This window comes from Micropterus dolomieu, linkage group LG15 (assembly GCF_021292245.1).
Source record: "Micropterus dolomieu isolate WLL.071019.BEF.003 ecotype Adirondacks linkage group LG15, ASM2129224v1, whole genome shotgun sequence".
Lineage (NCBI taxonomy): Eukaryota > Metazoa > Chordata > Actinopteri > Centrarchiformes > Centrarchidae > Micropterus > Micropterus dolomieu.
Window position 1 is genome coordinate 19306497 of NC_060164.1, and position 16961 is coordinate 19323457.

The 16961-nt window shown below is 40.8% G+C and overlaps 1 protein-coding gene across 5 annotated transcripts in view; it reads right to left on the bottom strand.

Annotated features, from left to right (window-relative positions):
* grid1a (glutamate receptor, ionotropic, delta 1a) overlaps window positions 1–16961 on the bottom strand; it is a 104437-nt gene that overhangs the window by 49885 nt on the left and 37591 nt on the right. For all 5 annotated transcript variants that reach the window (XM_046071262.1, XM_046071257.1, XM_046071260.1 and 2 more), the window contains one exon: window positions 6146–6199. In XM_046071262.1, coding sequence (XP_045927218.1) covers window positions 6146–6199 — 54 coding nt within the window. The remainder of the gene's footprint in view (window positions 1–6145; window positions 6200–16961) is intronic.

Sequence of the window (16961 nt, forward strand, 5' to 3'; positions counted from 1 at the left end):
TCATGGCAGATGTTCCTGTACACTATGCCAGCTACCTGGTTATGGCGTTTCATGCACACACGTCCTGCCTGCATCTTATACCCTGCTGTTATGTGCTGCACTGTCTCAGGGGCATCCTTGCACAGTCTGCACCTGGGGTCCTGCCTGGTGTGGTAGACCCCAGCCTCTATTGATCTTGTGCTGAGTGCCTGTTCTTGTGTCGCCATGATTAGTGCTTCTGTGCTGTCCTTTAGTCCAGCCTTTTCCAGCCACTGGTAGGATTTCTTAATATCAGCCACTTCTTCTATTTGTCTGTGGTACATGCCGTGCAGCAGCTTGTCTCTCCATGAATGTTCTTCGTCTTCCTTGTCCTCATCCTCGGGTTTCTGCTGCCTGAGGTTTTCACTAAGCCCTTCATCTTTGGGGGCCATCTTCCTGATGTACTCCTGGATCTTTGTCGTTTCATCCTGGACAGTGGTATTGACACTCACTAGCCCTCGGCCTCCCTCGCTACGTTTGGTGTACAGTCTCAGGGTGCTGGATTTGGGGTGAAGCCCTCCATGCATTGTGAGGAGCTTTCTTGTCTTGATGTCAGTGGCCTCTATCTCCTCCTTTGTCCAGTTTATTATACCAGCAGGGTATCTGATGACTGGCAGGGCATATGTGTTGATGGCTCGGATATTGTTCTTCTCATTCAGCTGACTTTTCATGACCTGCCTTACTCTCTGTAGGTATTTGGCTGTGGCGGACTTCCTTGCTGCCTCTTCATGGTTTCTGTTAGCCTGCGGCACCGCAAGGTATTTGTAGTGGTCCTGCACCCCCTCGGTTCTGATCATTTTCCCTCTTGTTGATACCATGCGACCACACTTGTCCAGTCCGAACGACATTCCAATGTCCTGGTAGATCCTGGTAGTATGTATCAGTGTGTCGATGTCTCACTCATTTCTGGCATACAGCTTGATGTCATCCATGTAGAGGAGGTGACTGATGGTTGTTCCACTTTGTAACCAGTATCCGTAGCCAGTCTTTGTGATGATCTGGCTTAGGGTGTTCAGGCCTATGCAGAACAGCAGCGGGGATAGTGCATCGCCTTGGTATATGCTGCACTTGATGGTGACTTGTGCAGTTGGCCCATCTTCGACGCTGCCGCAGAGTCTGGAGGGAGGCCAGGGCGGCTCTGCAGCGCACTGCAGCCTGCACCCGCCAGTTGGCGGACCGCCACTGGACCCCTGCGCCTGCCTACCAGCCCGGGCAGCAGGTCTGGCTTTCCTCCAAGGATCTCCCCTACAGACCTCCTTGAAAAAACTCACCCCCCGGTTTATCGGCCCTTACCCCATCGAGGCCATCATCAACCCCTCCGCTGTGCGCCTGACCCTCCCTCCTCTCCTCCACGTCCACCCCATCTTCCATGTCTCCCGAATCAAGCCCGTTTCCACCAGCTCCCTCTTCATACCATTTCTTTCTCCCCGCCAGGTCCACTCACCTCCGCCATCTAGTCAGTCAGCTGGGCTCGCCTACCTGCCTTCTCCCCTCGCCTCGCCTCCGTGGCGTTCCCCCGGCTTCCCTCCACGCTCCTCGCCTCTGTCGCCTCGGCCTCCTGCCCCCTCTCGGTCGCCTCACTTGAGACTTGCCAGCCCCGCCAGCTCCTCGGCCCTCGGCACCCACGTCTGCCGGCATTACCCCTTTTCACCTCCCGTCTCCCCTCTCCCCTTTTTTCCCCTCAATAAACCTCTTTTGTAAACTGACAAGCGTTGCGTTTGGGTCCGTTCTGTCCGAAACCACATCACTATTTACCCACAAGTCAAATATTAAATCCAGTTACAGCAGTTTCATTTCTGTGGCTTGTTTTTATTTATTTAATCCTTGTGCAAGCAAAATACTCTACATTGTTCTCTAATTTGTTAATGTTAGTAATTGTTAAAGTACTAACTTGTCACTAATCATTTTGTTCAACATTTAATTATTTGCTGTAGCACATCAAACTTTTTTTTATGTCCCGCCCCCTACAGGTTGTGATTGGTCGGTTGATAAAAAGTGACTGACAAGCATGTCGGCTCTGTTGGATGTTGAACAACTAAATGCAGCAATACAGCAAACGTTAAATGGCCAGCGAGCTAAACTCAAACCTATCTTCTCCCAGTTTTCTTCTGTCTGACCACTTCAGCTGCTGCCGATGTCACTCAGTCTCCGTTACAGAGCGACCAGAGCACTGGCATTTCTCTCGGTGCTCCAGTGGTGAGTCCGACTATGTTTTGAATGATCAGCGCCAGGTGGTGAGGGGGGTTAAGGTAGGTTGTTGTTAAAAGTTATTGGCACACTTCTCATAAATCATTTTTCTCACTGAATGTAGGCTAATCTGTTTTTAGGGGCACATGTGAGAGCCCGGTAATAAATAAAAAAAAAAATATATATATATATATATATGTATATATGGGGCCTCTTCAGTAATCAACCTCCCTTGCCCCACAGTCTGGTGTGGCGGAGATTGCATCATTAGAATAGGGTCCTCCATCTCAGTTGCTTGATGGGCAGTTACCCAAGACATCAGTCATATCATGACTGTCCTCCTCGACTCTGTCTGTCACAGCAGGTACAGCCACCTAATCCATCAAACATTCGGAGGTGTCACCGTGCTGCCTTTGAAGGAAAAAAAACAAAAAAACAAATCCTCCCAGTATGCACAATCCATCTGAGTCCACTCCACTAAACAGTGTCAGACGCAGACAGCCTTCTGTGTGCTAGCAGCTGCAACACCCTGCTTTAGTAGGTGGTTTAGGGAGACTCATGCCTGCCTATCATCCCCGTGCCATCCTGCTCAAATCAAGTCCTGCTGCACTTAATTTTTTCCTAAAGATTACGTTGGTCATTTATGTATTGAATATGTTGTCATACCCTGAGGGCTCACTGTGTGCCACTCAAACCCACTCTGGTTTTAAAATGCATTAGTGTCAGTCGCAAACTAAAAAACGTTTGAAAAAAGGTATGTCAATGGAAAAGTTAGTTGTTTTAGTCAAGCTTTTCTTTTTTTCACTAAAAGGGCACTCCACCACCTCTACACGTCTATTTTATAATGTTGCTTTATGGGGAAAATGTAGTGGTTTTGGGTTTGACCCAAACTAAGGACTTAGGATATTTCAGTATCTGCTGTGTGAATTTAGACCATTTCTTTTATTTTTATCTGTCTCTTGCAAGTCCCCCAACTTACTACTTACCATACAACCATACTTTGCTAAAGTACAGTCGTGTGTGATTGAAGACCTTTAACCTATTACTGTATTTTTAAATCAAGTTACTGTATGTAATATTGTCACACTGTAATGCAAGTGCAATGCCTATGACACCTGTGAATGAAAAGATCGACTTATCAGGACATGGAATCTTCCTTTTTGTTTATCTATAAGTTTTTTACACCTCATTGTTTATCCGACTTGTGATCATACTCACTCGTCATCATCATTTTCTGTCTCCATCCATCTCACTCTGTGCTCTTATCGCATTTCTAGCTTGACAGCTACATTCATCGTGCCACACGTTGCCGCTGGTGGCAGATTAGCATAGGCGCTTGTTGTGAGACATGAATGAAATGTGAGACTTCACTTTGACTGTGTGGGGTTGTAAAGGCCGGCAGGAGCCTGGGGAGCTAATGGGGTGGGCAGGTGACAGTGAGCCTCAAGATCACCTGGTTAAAATTAATGTCACAGCTCAGTCATGACCAGGCAGCTAAACAGGAGCAACTGTCCACAGGGACTGTCACCCTGACAGGCGAATGAGGTAACATGGAAAGCTGTTATTTCCCTGCAGGTTTTTGTGAAACAGCCGGACTGCAACTGGTCAGCCTAACAGGATTTCCATGAGTGCAGGGAACAGGATCTAGTATTGTGACTGTGTATTAAAATTGGAGTACAGAATTCACCAGCTGCTGCAACGAAAGGACGGTGATTCATATTCATATCTCACATGTTCGAATTAATTAAAAAATCACTTGCACAATCTTTGTGCCATCAGCCATGTTAGAAGCTTCTTAGAAATAAAATCACATGGCAGTGGAAACAAATTGGCTTTGCACCTTTCTTTAAATCTCTTTCCTCTAGGGTTTAGAGTTAAGGAAGAATTGTGGATAGATCACTTGCAGTTAGATGCCTGGATTCAACTTACATGTTGACTCTTGTTGTATAAAGTATAAAAGGGCTCTAAGATAAAAACAGGATTCAAACGAAAGGTGGACTAGTAAGGTGCTCATGAGTTTTCATGTTATTTCAGAGAGCTCTGGAAGCCAATAGGAAAAATAGATCGGCATAAGTAGTAAATGAATTTTCTTGTCAGCTTTTTCAACATGTCTGTGTTTTTCTCACTTCAAGGTGATTGTCAGCTTCATGGGCAGTTTATTGTAGATGATGAAATGAAAAGCAGGGAAAGAGAGAGAGATGACAGGGGTAAACAAAAACTACAAGAAAAAAACAAATCAAGGATAAGCAAAAAATATATATTTTCACTACCTTCAGAAAGAGTAAAAGAGCAAAGGAGAGAAAGATGAAAATGAAAATTGCATATTGAGAGAAAGAAAGACAACGAGAAAACAGAAGATATATTTGGAGATATATTTCATAGTTTACAGATACAATCGGGCACATTCTTTCCCATTAAATTTGTGCCAGTGAGAGGTAACACTACAGTTTGCCACATCACATCAACCATTAAGGGAGTGCCATGGAAATTAACATGCCATTAGTTCATACTTTCCCAGAGTTGGATGCAATTAAAGCTAATGTCTTGGTGAAGGTCTGTGGTAATTGACTGAAAGGCATGCATGAGTTTGTGTGTGAATACTCCTTCAAATTAAGAAGCAGTCCCCATCTTGTCATCTTGTTTAAGACTATGAAAGCCTTTTTTGGAGATATATAAACAAAATAATATGACTTAAGCTGTCAGACACAGAAAAAGTTTCTCAAAAGCAACTCATTTATTAACTGTTAATCGTTATGTTTTGTGTATGCTCAAATGCATGGTGAAAACATACAATGTAGGTTTTTTATAAGCTCATTATAGTCTAATATGAAGTAATTTGATCCTCATTAACTTTTGTAAATCAATATTTAAGCTACTAGAATGATGCACCATAAATATATATGATATATATAATAACCATAAATGATGACTAGTTTATACTTGTTATATTATATATTATATTAACTAGCTATAATTTTGTCATCCTGATTGTCCATACTATAATTTTATTTATTATTATAATCTATTTCATGTTTGTAAGCTCCCTCCTCTGTTGCTGTCCTTGAGGTTTCTTCCATTTCTTCTCTGCTGAAAGTGTTTTTCCTTATCCATATCAAGGGTCTAATGATAAAGGGTGTCATATGCTGTACAGATTAAAAATCCCCTTGAGGCTAATTTGGTATATTAGGCTATATAAATAAAATTGACTTCACCTATGGTTTTTGAATATTTCTAAGAATGTTGCTTAAACAACATAGGCTATCTGGGGTACACAGACACATTAATCGTGCTCCATGGATTATGGATCAATATGTGTCATGTTTTGGATGTTGAGCAAAGGTTCAGATATTTGTATAAGTGAGGAGGGAACATTTAATTAAAATACATGGACATTGTTGTATGTGCATGTTAGACAGAGAGCTTCTGTTAGGCACAGCAATGCTAATATCACAGGTCTTTCATCCACTGCTTTTAGTATCGGGCCAATCCTATGACTTTCCCCTTATTATCAATTATTATTATCAGTTTGAATCAATGGAAATGCAGCGCTGATGCATTAAAGCTAAAGACAGAATCCACTGTTCTGTATTCACAAAGTGCACCTAAATTTTGTGCTGCTACAGCCACTTTAGAAGACCATTTAGGTCAATGTCAGGCACACACGCACCGGTACAGAGGGGAAAGGACACACTAACAGCAACAGTTAAAGGGAGGTAAATACCAAATAAAGGTCCAGTCCCTCAGGCACCCATGATAAAATAAAAACAAAAGATGTGTTGCTAATCTCAGTGAATATGAAAGTGCACAGAGTGGAACTTTCATAGGTTTGCATGTGTTTGTGTGTGCCTTGGCAGCAAATTACACTGTGATGACAGAGGCAAACTGACACTAAGGTCTAAATTCACTCAGGTGCATATAAGTGTGTTTGTGTTGGCCTCACCTCATTGGCATAGACCCAGTGGCTGTCCTTGGATGCCAGGTTCGTTTCCACAGCCTGCAGTGATAAATAAAAAGAAAAAAAGAGAGAAGACAGACAAACAGAGAAGGACATTTTAAGAACCTTGTGCGCATTGAGATTTTACAATAGACCAAGTCAGTCACCCCTTAGGTATCTCTGGAGCTTAATTTGTAAATCAAGATGTCCTGGAACAAAGAGAGAGTGCTGGTCCGATGGTTCAGGGGAGCAAAAAACATCACGGCATGCATCAAAATCATACAGCCAGGAGCATAATGAACAAACCCAACATTATAAATAATGCTATGCTGAGTACACCTGCAATATGCAAGCTCAATATTCTCACACTAGATGTAAGAATAAAGCCTGGAATACAGATGCACATATTATACCCACTGTTATGGGACTTACTTCAATAGCCATACTCATTATTGTATATCTTATCTTATATTTCACCTTACATTGTAAAATAGTGACACAGAAAATGTGGAGCCCACAGAAATAGGTGCCAGTATTGGATATAAATCTGTAACCTATTAGATAAATTGGCCAAATACTGACAAATATGGTGTGTAATGAGCTGTTAAGGCTCACCCTGACAAACCTATACAACTGACCAACAGTTTCTGCTATTACAGCTATCAAAATGTGTTACCTTATCAAAATAAAATGGGGTTACCATTTTGGTTATTTTGGAACCATACTTTCTACTGAGAGGACAGGCTCTGTGTTGAGAGTGCACAGCTTTTCTTTACAGTGCGACTGTTTGAATTTGAAGAGGTCAAAACACTTGTAATACATGAAAAGAACAACTGTATTGTCAGACCAACACATTCAGGCCTGTGGCCTCAGACAGGGTCATCAAATGATGATGACGAAATGTGGTGGTCTGACAATGAAGTTGTTTTTTATGAAACATGTTGCAGGGTTTTTGAGCTTATTATCTCTTCCTCATGAACCTTGGAAGTAGTTGTAGTTGTGCCAGACTACTTTTACAAATATGGTGGAAACCTTATTTAGACATAACGGCTACTTCATGAGAGTGTCAGTTTTAGTCAGACATCAAATGGGATTATTTAAATACAAGATCATAATATTCTCTAATTTCTTTCCCGCTGCTCAGCGATAATTTTCTTACCTGAGGTCTATGCCAGGCAAATACATATACCTGGTTACATGTATACACAACAGGAGAAAATCTAGTTTCTCTACCGCAATTACAGAAACCGGGATTTTTTAAACACATGAGATTGAAAAAATCACTTAACAGCACAAAACAGACATGCCCTGAGTGAACTAAAACTTCCCAGTACAGGTAAAAGTAAACCCAGTTGGAATTACCGTCCATCTCATTATGAAACTTCTCCATCTGTCACGAGACTGCATACATTTGACATCTATTCAATTCAATTCAATTTTATTTATATAGCGCCAAATCACAACAACAGTTATCTCACAGCGCTTTTCATAAAAGAGCAGGTCTAGACCATACTCTATGATGCTATTTACAGAAGCCCAACAGTTCCCACCAAGAGCAAGCACTAGGCGACAGAGGCAAGGAAAAACTTCCTTTTAAGAGGCAGAAACCTCGAGCAGAACCATGGCTCAGGGTGGGCGGCCATCTGCCTCGACCGGTTGGGGGTGAAGGAGAGAGAGGGAGAGAGAGAGAGAGAGAGAGAGAGAGCGAGAGAGAGAGAGGGCAAGAGAGGAACAGAGAGAAAAATAGAAGGTTAGATATAGGTCTATAGTTGGCTAAAACATCCGGATCATGTTTGGGCTTTTTCAGAAGAGGTTTAATTACAGCTACTTTAAAGTACTGTGGTACATAACCTGTTGATAAAGATAGATTGATCATATCTAGTATAGAAGTGCTGACTAAGGGCAAAACTTCTTTAAGCAACCTAGTCGGGATGGGGTCTAAGAGACAGGTTGATTTGAGGTTTAGATTAAGAAATTATTGAAGTTAGTTGGTAAAGGTTGAGGGAAGCAAAACAGTCTAAACATATATCTGGTTCTACAGCTGTTTCTAAGGTTCCTGAGTTTAGAGATAAGTCGGTGCCAGTTGAGGGCAGGTCTTGGTGAATTTCGTTTCTAATAGTTAGAATTTTATCATTAAAGAAGCTCATGAAAAAGAGGGATTCTGTGGGAACACTATTAAATGTTCAATTTCAATACCATATACCAGAACAAGGTCGAGGGTGTGGTTAAAACAGTGAGTCGGTTCATGAACACTCTGAGAGAAGCCAATGGAATCTAACAGAGAGATAAACGCAGTACTAAAGCTGTCATTCTCAATGTCCACATGAATATTAAAATCCCCTACAATAATAACTTTGTCTGTTTTAAGGACTAAAGTTGACAAAAACTCTGCAAATTCAGATAAGAATTCAGAGTACGGACCAGGTGCTCGGTACACTATAACAAAAAGAATTGGTTGCAGTGATTTCCAACTTGGGTGCGAAAGACTAAGAACAAGACTTTCAAATGAGTTATATATAGCTGCAACTCCACCTCCTCCGCCTGTGCCTCGAGGAATGTGAGTATTAATATGACCGGGAGGGGTGGATTCATTTAGGCTAACATATTCTCCATCACCCAGCCAGGTTTCAAAAAAATCAATATCATAATCTGATATTAGTTCATTTACTAGTACACCTTTAGAAGAGAGAGATCTGATGTTTAAGAGTCCACATTTGATTTTCCTATTAGTTTGCACTATTGCTCTTGTGGTTTTAAGTTTTATGAGGTTTTTATGTACAGCTCCTCTTCTGTTTACCTTTGATTTAAATAATTTCAATGGTCGGGGGACAGACACCATCACTATAGGATTTTCACTAAGTAACTCCTGAAATGGAGGAGCAGAGAAGTATGTTAGACTGCGACTCTGCGTAGGGTTTTGGGTGGGTAACTGCTGAATTAGAAGGGCAGAGAAGTGTGTTAGACTGTGACTCTGCCTCCTGGTCTCAACTCTGGGTTGTCATGGATTTGGTCCACTAATAAACTTGGCCAGATTTCTAGAAATGAGAGCTGCTCCTTCCCAAGTGGGATGGATGCCGTCTCTCCGAATCAGACCAGGTCTTCCCCAGAAGGTCTGCCAATGATCTACAAAGCCCACATCGTTTGCTGGACACCACCTCGACAACCAGCGGCGGAATGACGACATGCGGCTATACATGTCATCACTGGTCAGATTTGGTAGGGGTCCAGAGAAAACTACAGTGTCCGACATTGTTTTTGCATATGTACACACCGACTCAACATTAATCTTAGTGACCTCCGATTGGCGTAACCGGGAGTCATTACCGCCGACGTGAATAACAATCTTACTGTATTTACGTTTATCCTTAGCCAGCAGTTTCAAATAAGACTCAATGTCGACCGCTCTGGCCCCAGGGATGCACTTAACTATGGCCGCTGGTTTCGCTAACTTCACGTTTCTCAAAATGGAGCTGCCAATGATCAGAGTTGGTTTCTCAGCGGGTGTGTCGCTGAGTGGGGAAAATCTGTTAGAGACGCGAACAGGTTGGTGATGACCTGTGGGCTTTGAATGCTTACGACTATTCCTCCTTCGGACAGTCACCCAGCCACCCCTTCCTGGCTGCTCAGGAAATCCCGGGGGACGGCTACCAGAGGCTAACTCAGGCTGTTCCGCACCGACTACCAGGGACTGGCTAGCTACAGTAGCTAAAGACTGATCTACCAAGGTGCGGAGCCGGATTTCTAAATCACTGAGCCTCGCCTCCATATCTATAAATAAACTACACTTATTACACGTAACATTACCGCTAAAGGAGGCAGAGGAGCAACTGAACATCTGATACACCGAGCAGGAAAAATTAGGAGAGAGAGAAGGAGAAGCTATCGCTAGCTGCTAAGCTAAAGTCGCTAACAGCTAAGCTAAAGTACTGTAGCGTCAGCTACCAAAACTTTAGAACAACTATGAGATTGAACAGCAGTCACTAAAAGATGGAAATAACTGTGAGTGCTTAAGAAAAATTACTGTAAGAATAAGTGTTTAGCGGACAGTTGGCTGCTGCAATCTAACAAATGTAACTGGTATTTAGCGAGACTTCTGTCATGCTTAGCGTCTCAATGCATGCACTCTTCCACAAATTGCTATCATTAGTGTCTAAATTAATCCCTTTCACACAAAGCAATGTTGATGTCTCAACATATAACAGACGGAACCCTGCTGCATTTTTACTCAACAACACAATGTTCATCAGTAACAACAGGATGCAGAGCACAGCACCAAAAGCTGCCACTCGATCTTCTAACCTTGGAAGAGTCATTATTTGATTTTAATGCTCCTCACATTTCCAGATTGAGCTCATCAAACTGCAAGACGACCATAACAGTGCAAGAGCAATATTTACCTCCATGGTTGAAACGCCACAACTTGTATTTAAAATTACAGAGTACGCCATCAAGATTTCCCTGAAATTCAAATGGATGGGCCAACATTATCAATTAATACTTTGAAACACCAGAAAGGCGCTGGACATAGTGAACTGCCTAAGATTTATGTAGTAAAAGAATAAGAACATGTACCATGGGGATTACCCTTTAGTCCCTTAGTATACTTGACAGCAAGATTTCAGAGCAACATGTGTTGCTGCACAGAAAAAATTTCAGTCTTGTATGGTTGGCAGCTCAATGGTGAAATCTTTGAGCTGATTTAAGTCATATTCAGATCCAGAGGGTCAAATATGATCAGCATATTTATAGAACAGGAAACCAGCCACATTTCAAATGTGTCCATAAAGAGACAACTCACAGAACTCACAAGGATCACTTCAACCATCACAATGCGCATGGTCTATGTGATCCGCATTAGCAATACATAGTACAGTAGTTGATTTTATTTATCTGGGCATTTATCATACTGCAAGGGACATTTTCAATGTGATAAAGGTGGAGAAGAAAGGAAATATTTCAATACTGTGTCGCACAACCTTCAGGCACAACATAACACTGGAGGGCTTGTGCATGTTTGTGTTTCTGTGTGCAAGGTGTGGAACAAAGCAAGAGCTGGAGAAAATGGAGGCTCAAGGTAGAGCTGTAGGGACCACTTTAGGCAAAAGGTGAGCAAAAAGAAAGAGCAGACGCAGATAGATGAAAGTGAACTGTGCGTGTGTGTGTTACTAAACTGATACGGAGTATTATTTTAGTAAAATTAACATTTTCTCAATTAATACTGTAGATTTATATGGAAACATGATTCTTATTACAATATTATTATTTTGCAGATGATGCAAAATAATTTCATGTGTGAGTGATCAATTATTTTTTATTATAATAATGTCTCTCTGGTCCTAAATAAAATCTGACAATGAACTATTGTCTGCCTTCAAGAATAACCTTGACATTCAAGACAGACGACAGCTCCTTGAGCTGAATTCATTGTTCCAAAGTCTGTCAGATGCCATAGTGGTAAAAACAATGTGAAGAACTGCAGTGTGGGTTAGTTAATGTTTACCAAATGTGGTGCAATGTTTTGATGAAGCCCTGGGCACAACAGAACCCACCACTTGAGAGGGTCAGCCCCAGTTCACAGCACAACTGAACACTAAGAACCTTAGACATTCTAGAAATAAAACCTTGTTAAGCTACATGGTGTTTGTGAGCTGCTGTTTAATCTCGCTACTGTATGGAATGGACAAACACATACAGTAATTGTGCTGACATACTGATGTGTGCAGCTGCTGTAACAGACAAAGCTGTGCTAAATTTATAGATGATCACCTTGAGGTCTTTCTTTGTTAGTCATTGCTGCCATTTTCTCCAACATCAGTCTACGAAAGCAAAAGCAAACGGTGAGAATCTCGTGGGAATTGATATACAGTCCCCTCCAAAAGTATTGGAACGGTAAGGCAAATTCCTTTGTTTTTGTTGTACACTGAAGACATTTGGGTTTAAGATCTAAAGACAAGTATGAGACAAGAGTTCAGAATTTCAGCTTTCATTTCCTGGTATTCACATCTAGATGTGTTAAACAACTCAGGACATACCACCCTTTGTTCAAACCCACCCATTTTTCATAAATTAGATGAAGGCCTATCAGGTAAATTTATGTAATATAATTTTAACAGACATAGTCTGCCGAAGCCTCCCTTCACTGCTTGTCTGGGTGGGTGATTTGCAGGCTGATCAACATCCCACCCCTCCTGTGACCAATGGTTTGACTGTATGTGTATTCAGAGCCAGTGAGCAACTGACTTTCAAAATAATAATAAAAACTGCGTTAACGTGCGATAAAATAATTGTCGGCATTAACTAATTAATGCTTTTACGTGCCCAGCCCTAATACATACATACATCTATATCTATATCGATATCTCTCGAGCGAGCGAGAGATAGAGATAGATAGATAGAGAGATAGATACAGATGTAGATATAGATATATAACAGAACACTCAACAGAGACTTTACATTCTTAGCATTAGTGGCCCATAGTTCAGGTAGCTCGTCATTCAAAATGTGAAATAAGATTATAATTGAAAAGAGCCTGAATGCTGAGACCTCAGAAACATCACAAAATATACAGTACTTAAGGGAGTTAGTCATTAGGATTCAAAACTTGCAGCTCCTAAATACAAAAGCCCCTTGTGCCTCATTCAATTCCTACATTATTTTGCCTAATCAGCCCTTTCCTAATCGCACATAGTCCTATTTCAGTTGAACTAAGCAAGGGTTTTCCCCTTTGCTCAAAATGTATCACACCAAAGCCTAAAAATCCATTTGAGACCTTAAATGTTATCGACATCCAGGCAGAGTAATTTCGGCTTTGTGCATTTGCTTTCTTTCCATTCACTTCAGGAGATGATGTAACAGTGAAACTCTGGAGAGCAATGTGGTTTTGGAGAAGGAGGCATAGAGCCTGGAGTGACATCTGAGGAATATTCTATACTCTTGATCCAGCCAAAGCCTGGCGACAGTAAGATCTCTAATCAGAGAGGCAAAGTACCCCAGGCATGTTCTTATACAGTAGCAATGCCACAAAGGCAGCGAAAGAATGCCAACTTCAATTTGAAACCGTGACAGCCGAAAAGGGATTGAGAGGAATTGTGGTTAGGAGGATGTGAAAATAGGTGGGGGATGGTTCGGGCAAGCCTCAGACGACAGTATAAACTCATTCAACACAATTATTTGTTGTAGTATGAAATCACCTTTTAAATGTTTGAAAGCAAAGCCAATTGGGGTTGCACATTTTGTCGCCAGTTTATTAGGTAAACTTAACTAAAATTAATTGCTTCTAATATAACAGTCTTGCAATAATCGTACCTTCATGAAGGTTATAATGTTCAGTTTTTGTTGTTACTGTTTTAGAGAGGTGTTGTACTTGAAATGCTAATTAAAATTATTGCTTCTAATATGAGCAGCAGTAGCCTCATATCACAACAGCTACTGTATGTATTAAAACCTGCAAATTTAAGATGAGTCTAGTATCAAAAAAGAAAAAACTAAGTGATAAAATGTGTTGCTTATAGACATGTCCATATATAAACATTGTTTGTGTAATGATCACAACCTTCTCAATTGCTCACATTACAGTGTACAAAGCTTGCAAGCGAAGCAAATCCCCACCCTGCAGCTTACAGCTTAGATAATCTAAATTCAATATGTCTTCAAAACAAGTGTCTACAGTATCACCATGTGGAAAGAATAAGCACCCTTCCTCCCAGCTGGAAAAAATAAACACATTTATTTGTTTACTCAGTGCATCTGGTGTTCACTGAATGATACTTGCGATTTGGTTTTACAACAAAAAGGGACATTTGATGTTTACAGTTTTGATTACTTTAAAATCAACAAAGCTATGCGCTACAACAAATGTCAGACTATCATGTACAATGCTGCCTGAAATATTTACATAGCATTTGCAGTCTCCAAAATATGCATTTGCATCACAAAATAAGCCAGTGGCACTTCAAAAATTGCTACTCAGTAGTTGCTATGAGCAGCAGTCAACAGGGGGAAAGCATTAGCAGAAATTGAATTGGTTTTGAATTGCAGTGTATTGTATCAAATTCATCTGTATCATTTTAGGGTTAGAGATTTGGGTATCTGACTGTGGATTGGGTAACTAAATACATACCAAATCACCTGAGTGGGAAGAATACACTCCCCTAACATCTATCTGTCTATCCATTCATCGATCATATAGTATGGTGAGTACATTCACACACTGATTGTTCCATTCTCTTATCACTGAAATGCTTACACACTTGTTGTGCGAGTTCAATGACAAGCGATTCATCCCTATTTGAGGCAATGCACCATGTTTTTAAGGTCAGGTCTGTATGCATACCAACCACAGGCTTCTGTTGGTTTGAAGTGGGTGCCTTTCATGGAGTCTTGGTATTTTGGCCAAAATTTGAAGAGGGTGTACAATGAAAAGGTTTTGGTAGATGTCACACCTTCAGTGTTCTTGCGGTGTGAGGATCTCACAAAGAAGCCAGGAAAGAGTAATGAGCTCTGTCATAAAAGATTCACAATAGTCCCTTTGAACACAGCCTTGCCACTGTTGCTGTGGAAACACACCTTCAGGCCACTTAATCTGCTCCATCAAAATAGCATTGAACACAAAGGTGCCAACTGCCCTCAGTACACCTTTAGATTGGTACAGACATACAAATGGACATACCCTTTACAAACCCGGATATACGTATGTAAACTATACATGTACGGGATAGTTTAGAGTTTAAATTCATCACCACTATCTAATGACTGACTGATGAATCCAAAAGAAAAGCCAGTCGGGTTACTGATAAGTGGAAATCCAACACCTGAACAATATCTCTTCTGACCTTACACTGTCAGTATCAAAGACCAAGAAGATGGCACACACGTGTCACGTTAAAAACAAATCAAGACTCCCATCTGCCATTGGACTAAGGCCACTAGCTTTTTTATGCATGTAGTTAGCTTCCCACAGGCTTATGCTATAGCCATGAGTGGAATAGCTAATGCCCCCACTAGGAGGCTCACCAGTTGGCCTCGTTATATGGACTAAAATTACAGGAACCTTAGCACTGTGCTCATGAGCTACCATGAAGGCTAATGCCAAACCCTGTGACCAGTGGATTACCCCCTCTACATCCTGAATCACAGCCATATGTGGTGGCTACTTTTTAACTGTCCATGTGGCATATTCCTTCTGTGGACTGCTGTAATGTTGTGAGGGGGATTCCTCAGTTACTAACAGGATTAAAACTGTGTGACATTTCATGAATACTGTAGCAGGCTGAGGACCCTCCTGAGTTCAGGCATTCAACAAGGCTGTAAGAACCTTTCAGGGCAAAAGTTATGTACAATGGACATGGTCTTAGAATGGATTCAGCCCACAACACCAACAAGTACTTTTAGACTTAGACTGGATTCAGTCACATCCCTCTGATGCTATTAAATGAAAATGCTGTCTCACAAATTCTATAAAATATTTATATTATCCAAAGCTTTACTTTTTTCTCTTCCTCCTTTTTAAAACAATCAAAACAGAACTCATTCTGTTTACAGAGTTGAACAGGTTATACCTTCTGGCATATGCAGCAATCTAAAACCCAGGCAGCATATGCATGGCCCAGACAAACAATCAATCAATAAATACACACACACACACACACACACACACACACACATATATATATTTATTTTATTTTAAGAATTCAACTCAGTGTGTGGCATTATGAGCAAGCTTTGCGTAAAACAAAGAGAGTTTGTAGGGAAATTCAAAGTTTTCAGCATTTTAACAGGACACCTAGCACACTTCTTGCACAATACAACTAAGCAGAAGACAAACTACTTTGCATTTTTGGAGGGTGCCCTTGGGGAAGCACTGAACATAAACTAAACCCCTGCACCTGGGGGAAATTTATGTTGTGGATCTTTGATGATATTTGCAATTGAATTTTTATTGCACAGCTGATGGATGTAATAAACCAGGATAATTAACAGAGAAGAAACTGATTACCTCACTGAAAGTTATTTGGTTCATCTGTGACTACAGTTACAACACAAGGACAAGCAGATATATGGTCAATGTACTGTAAAAAGCAACACACTGGTAAAACACAAGCTTATTACAAATACAAAGTGGTGTATATTAAGAATGATATTTCAACACAGTGTAAAAGGAGATGACAATATTACACAGAACATTAATGTTCCACAGAACAAACACAACAACTGTACGCTGCATGAGGATTGCATTTTTGGAAACATGATCAAGGCTGAAGAGTGAGACACCACTGGTCTAGAGAACGAACTGGCAGATAAACTGGAACAAGGACGCCTGGGCAAGACCTGTAAGTTGCAACGCTGAAAATGAAGTTGTCAAGCTAAATCCTATAAATATTAAAATCTGTAATTCATGGGACTGGATCCAAGCAAGAACAATAGATAAGCAAAATAATGCTATTCAAATGTAACTGAATAATGCATGCCACCATTACCTAACATTAGTCAAGTGATTTCAGGTGAGTGAAAAACAATAATTGTTTCCCATAAAAGCACTTCCTACCATTCTAAGGCCATTAGCTTCGCATAAATAATCACAGAACTTTCCTCTCACACGGAACTTCACTCCTGAAAAACACATCTCGAGCGAGGTAAGTGACTTTTATTTGGAAACATAAATAATTAAGCTGTCCCTTTAGTCATTGTTGCCTTTAGAGCAGGATAGGTAGCTTCTTACAAAATCAGCACAAACAGAAATTTATTAACTCTTTTATTCAAACTTCTTGAAACAGTTTTGTGTAAAGGGTCTTAAGTAAACAGAAGTGAGGGACACTTTCATGTG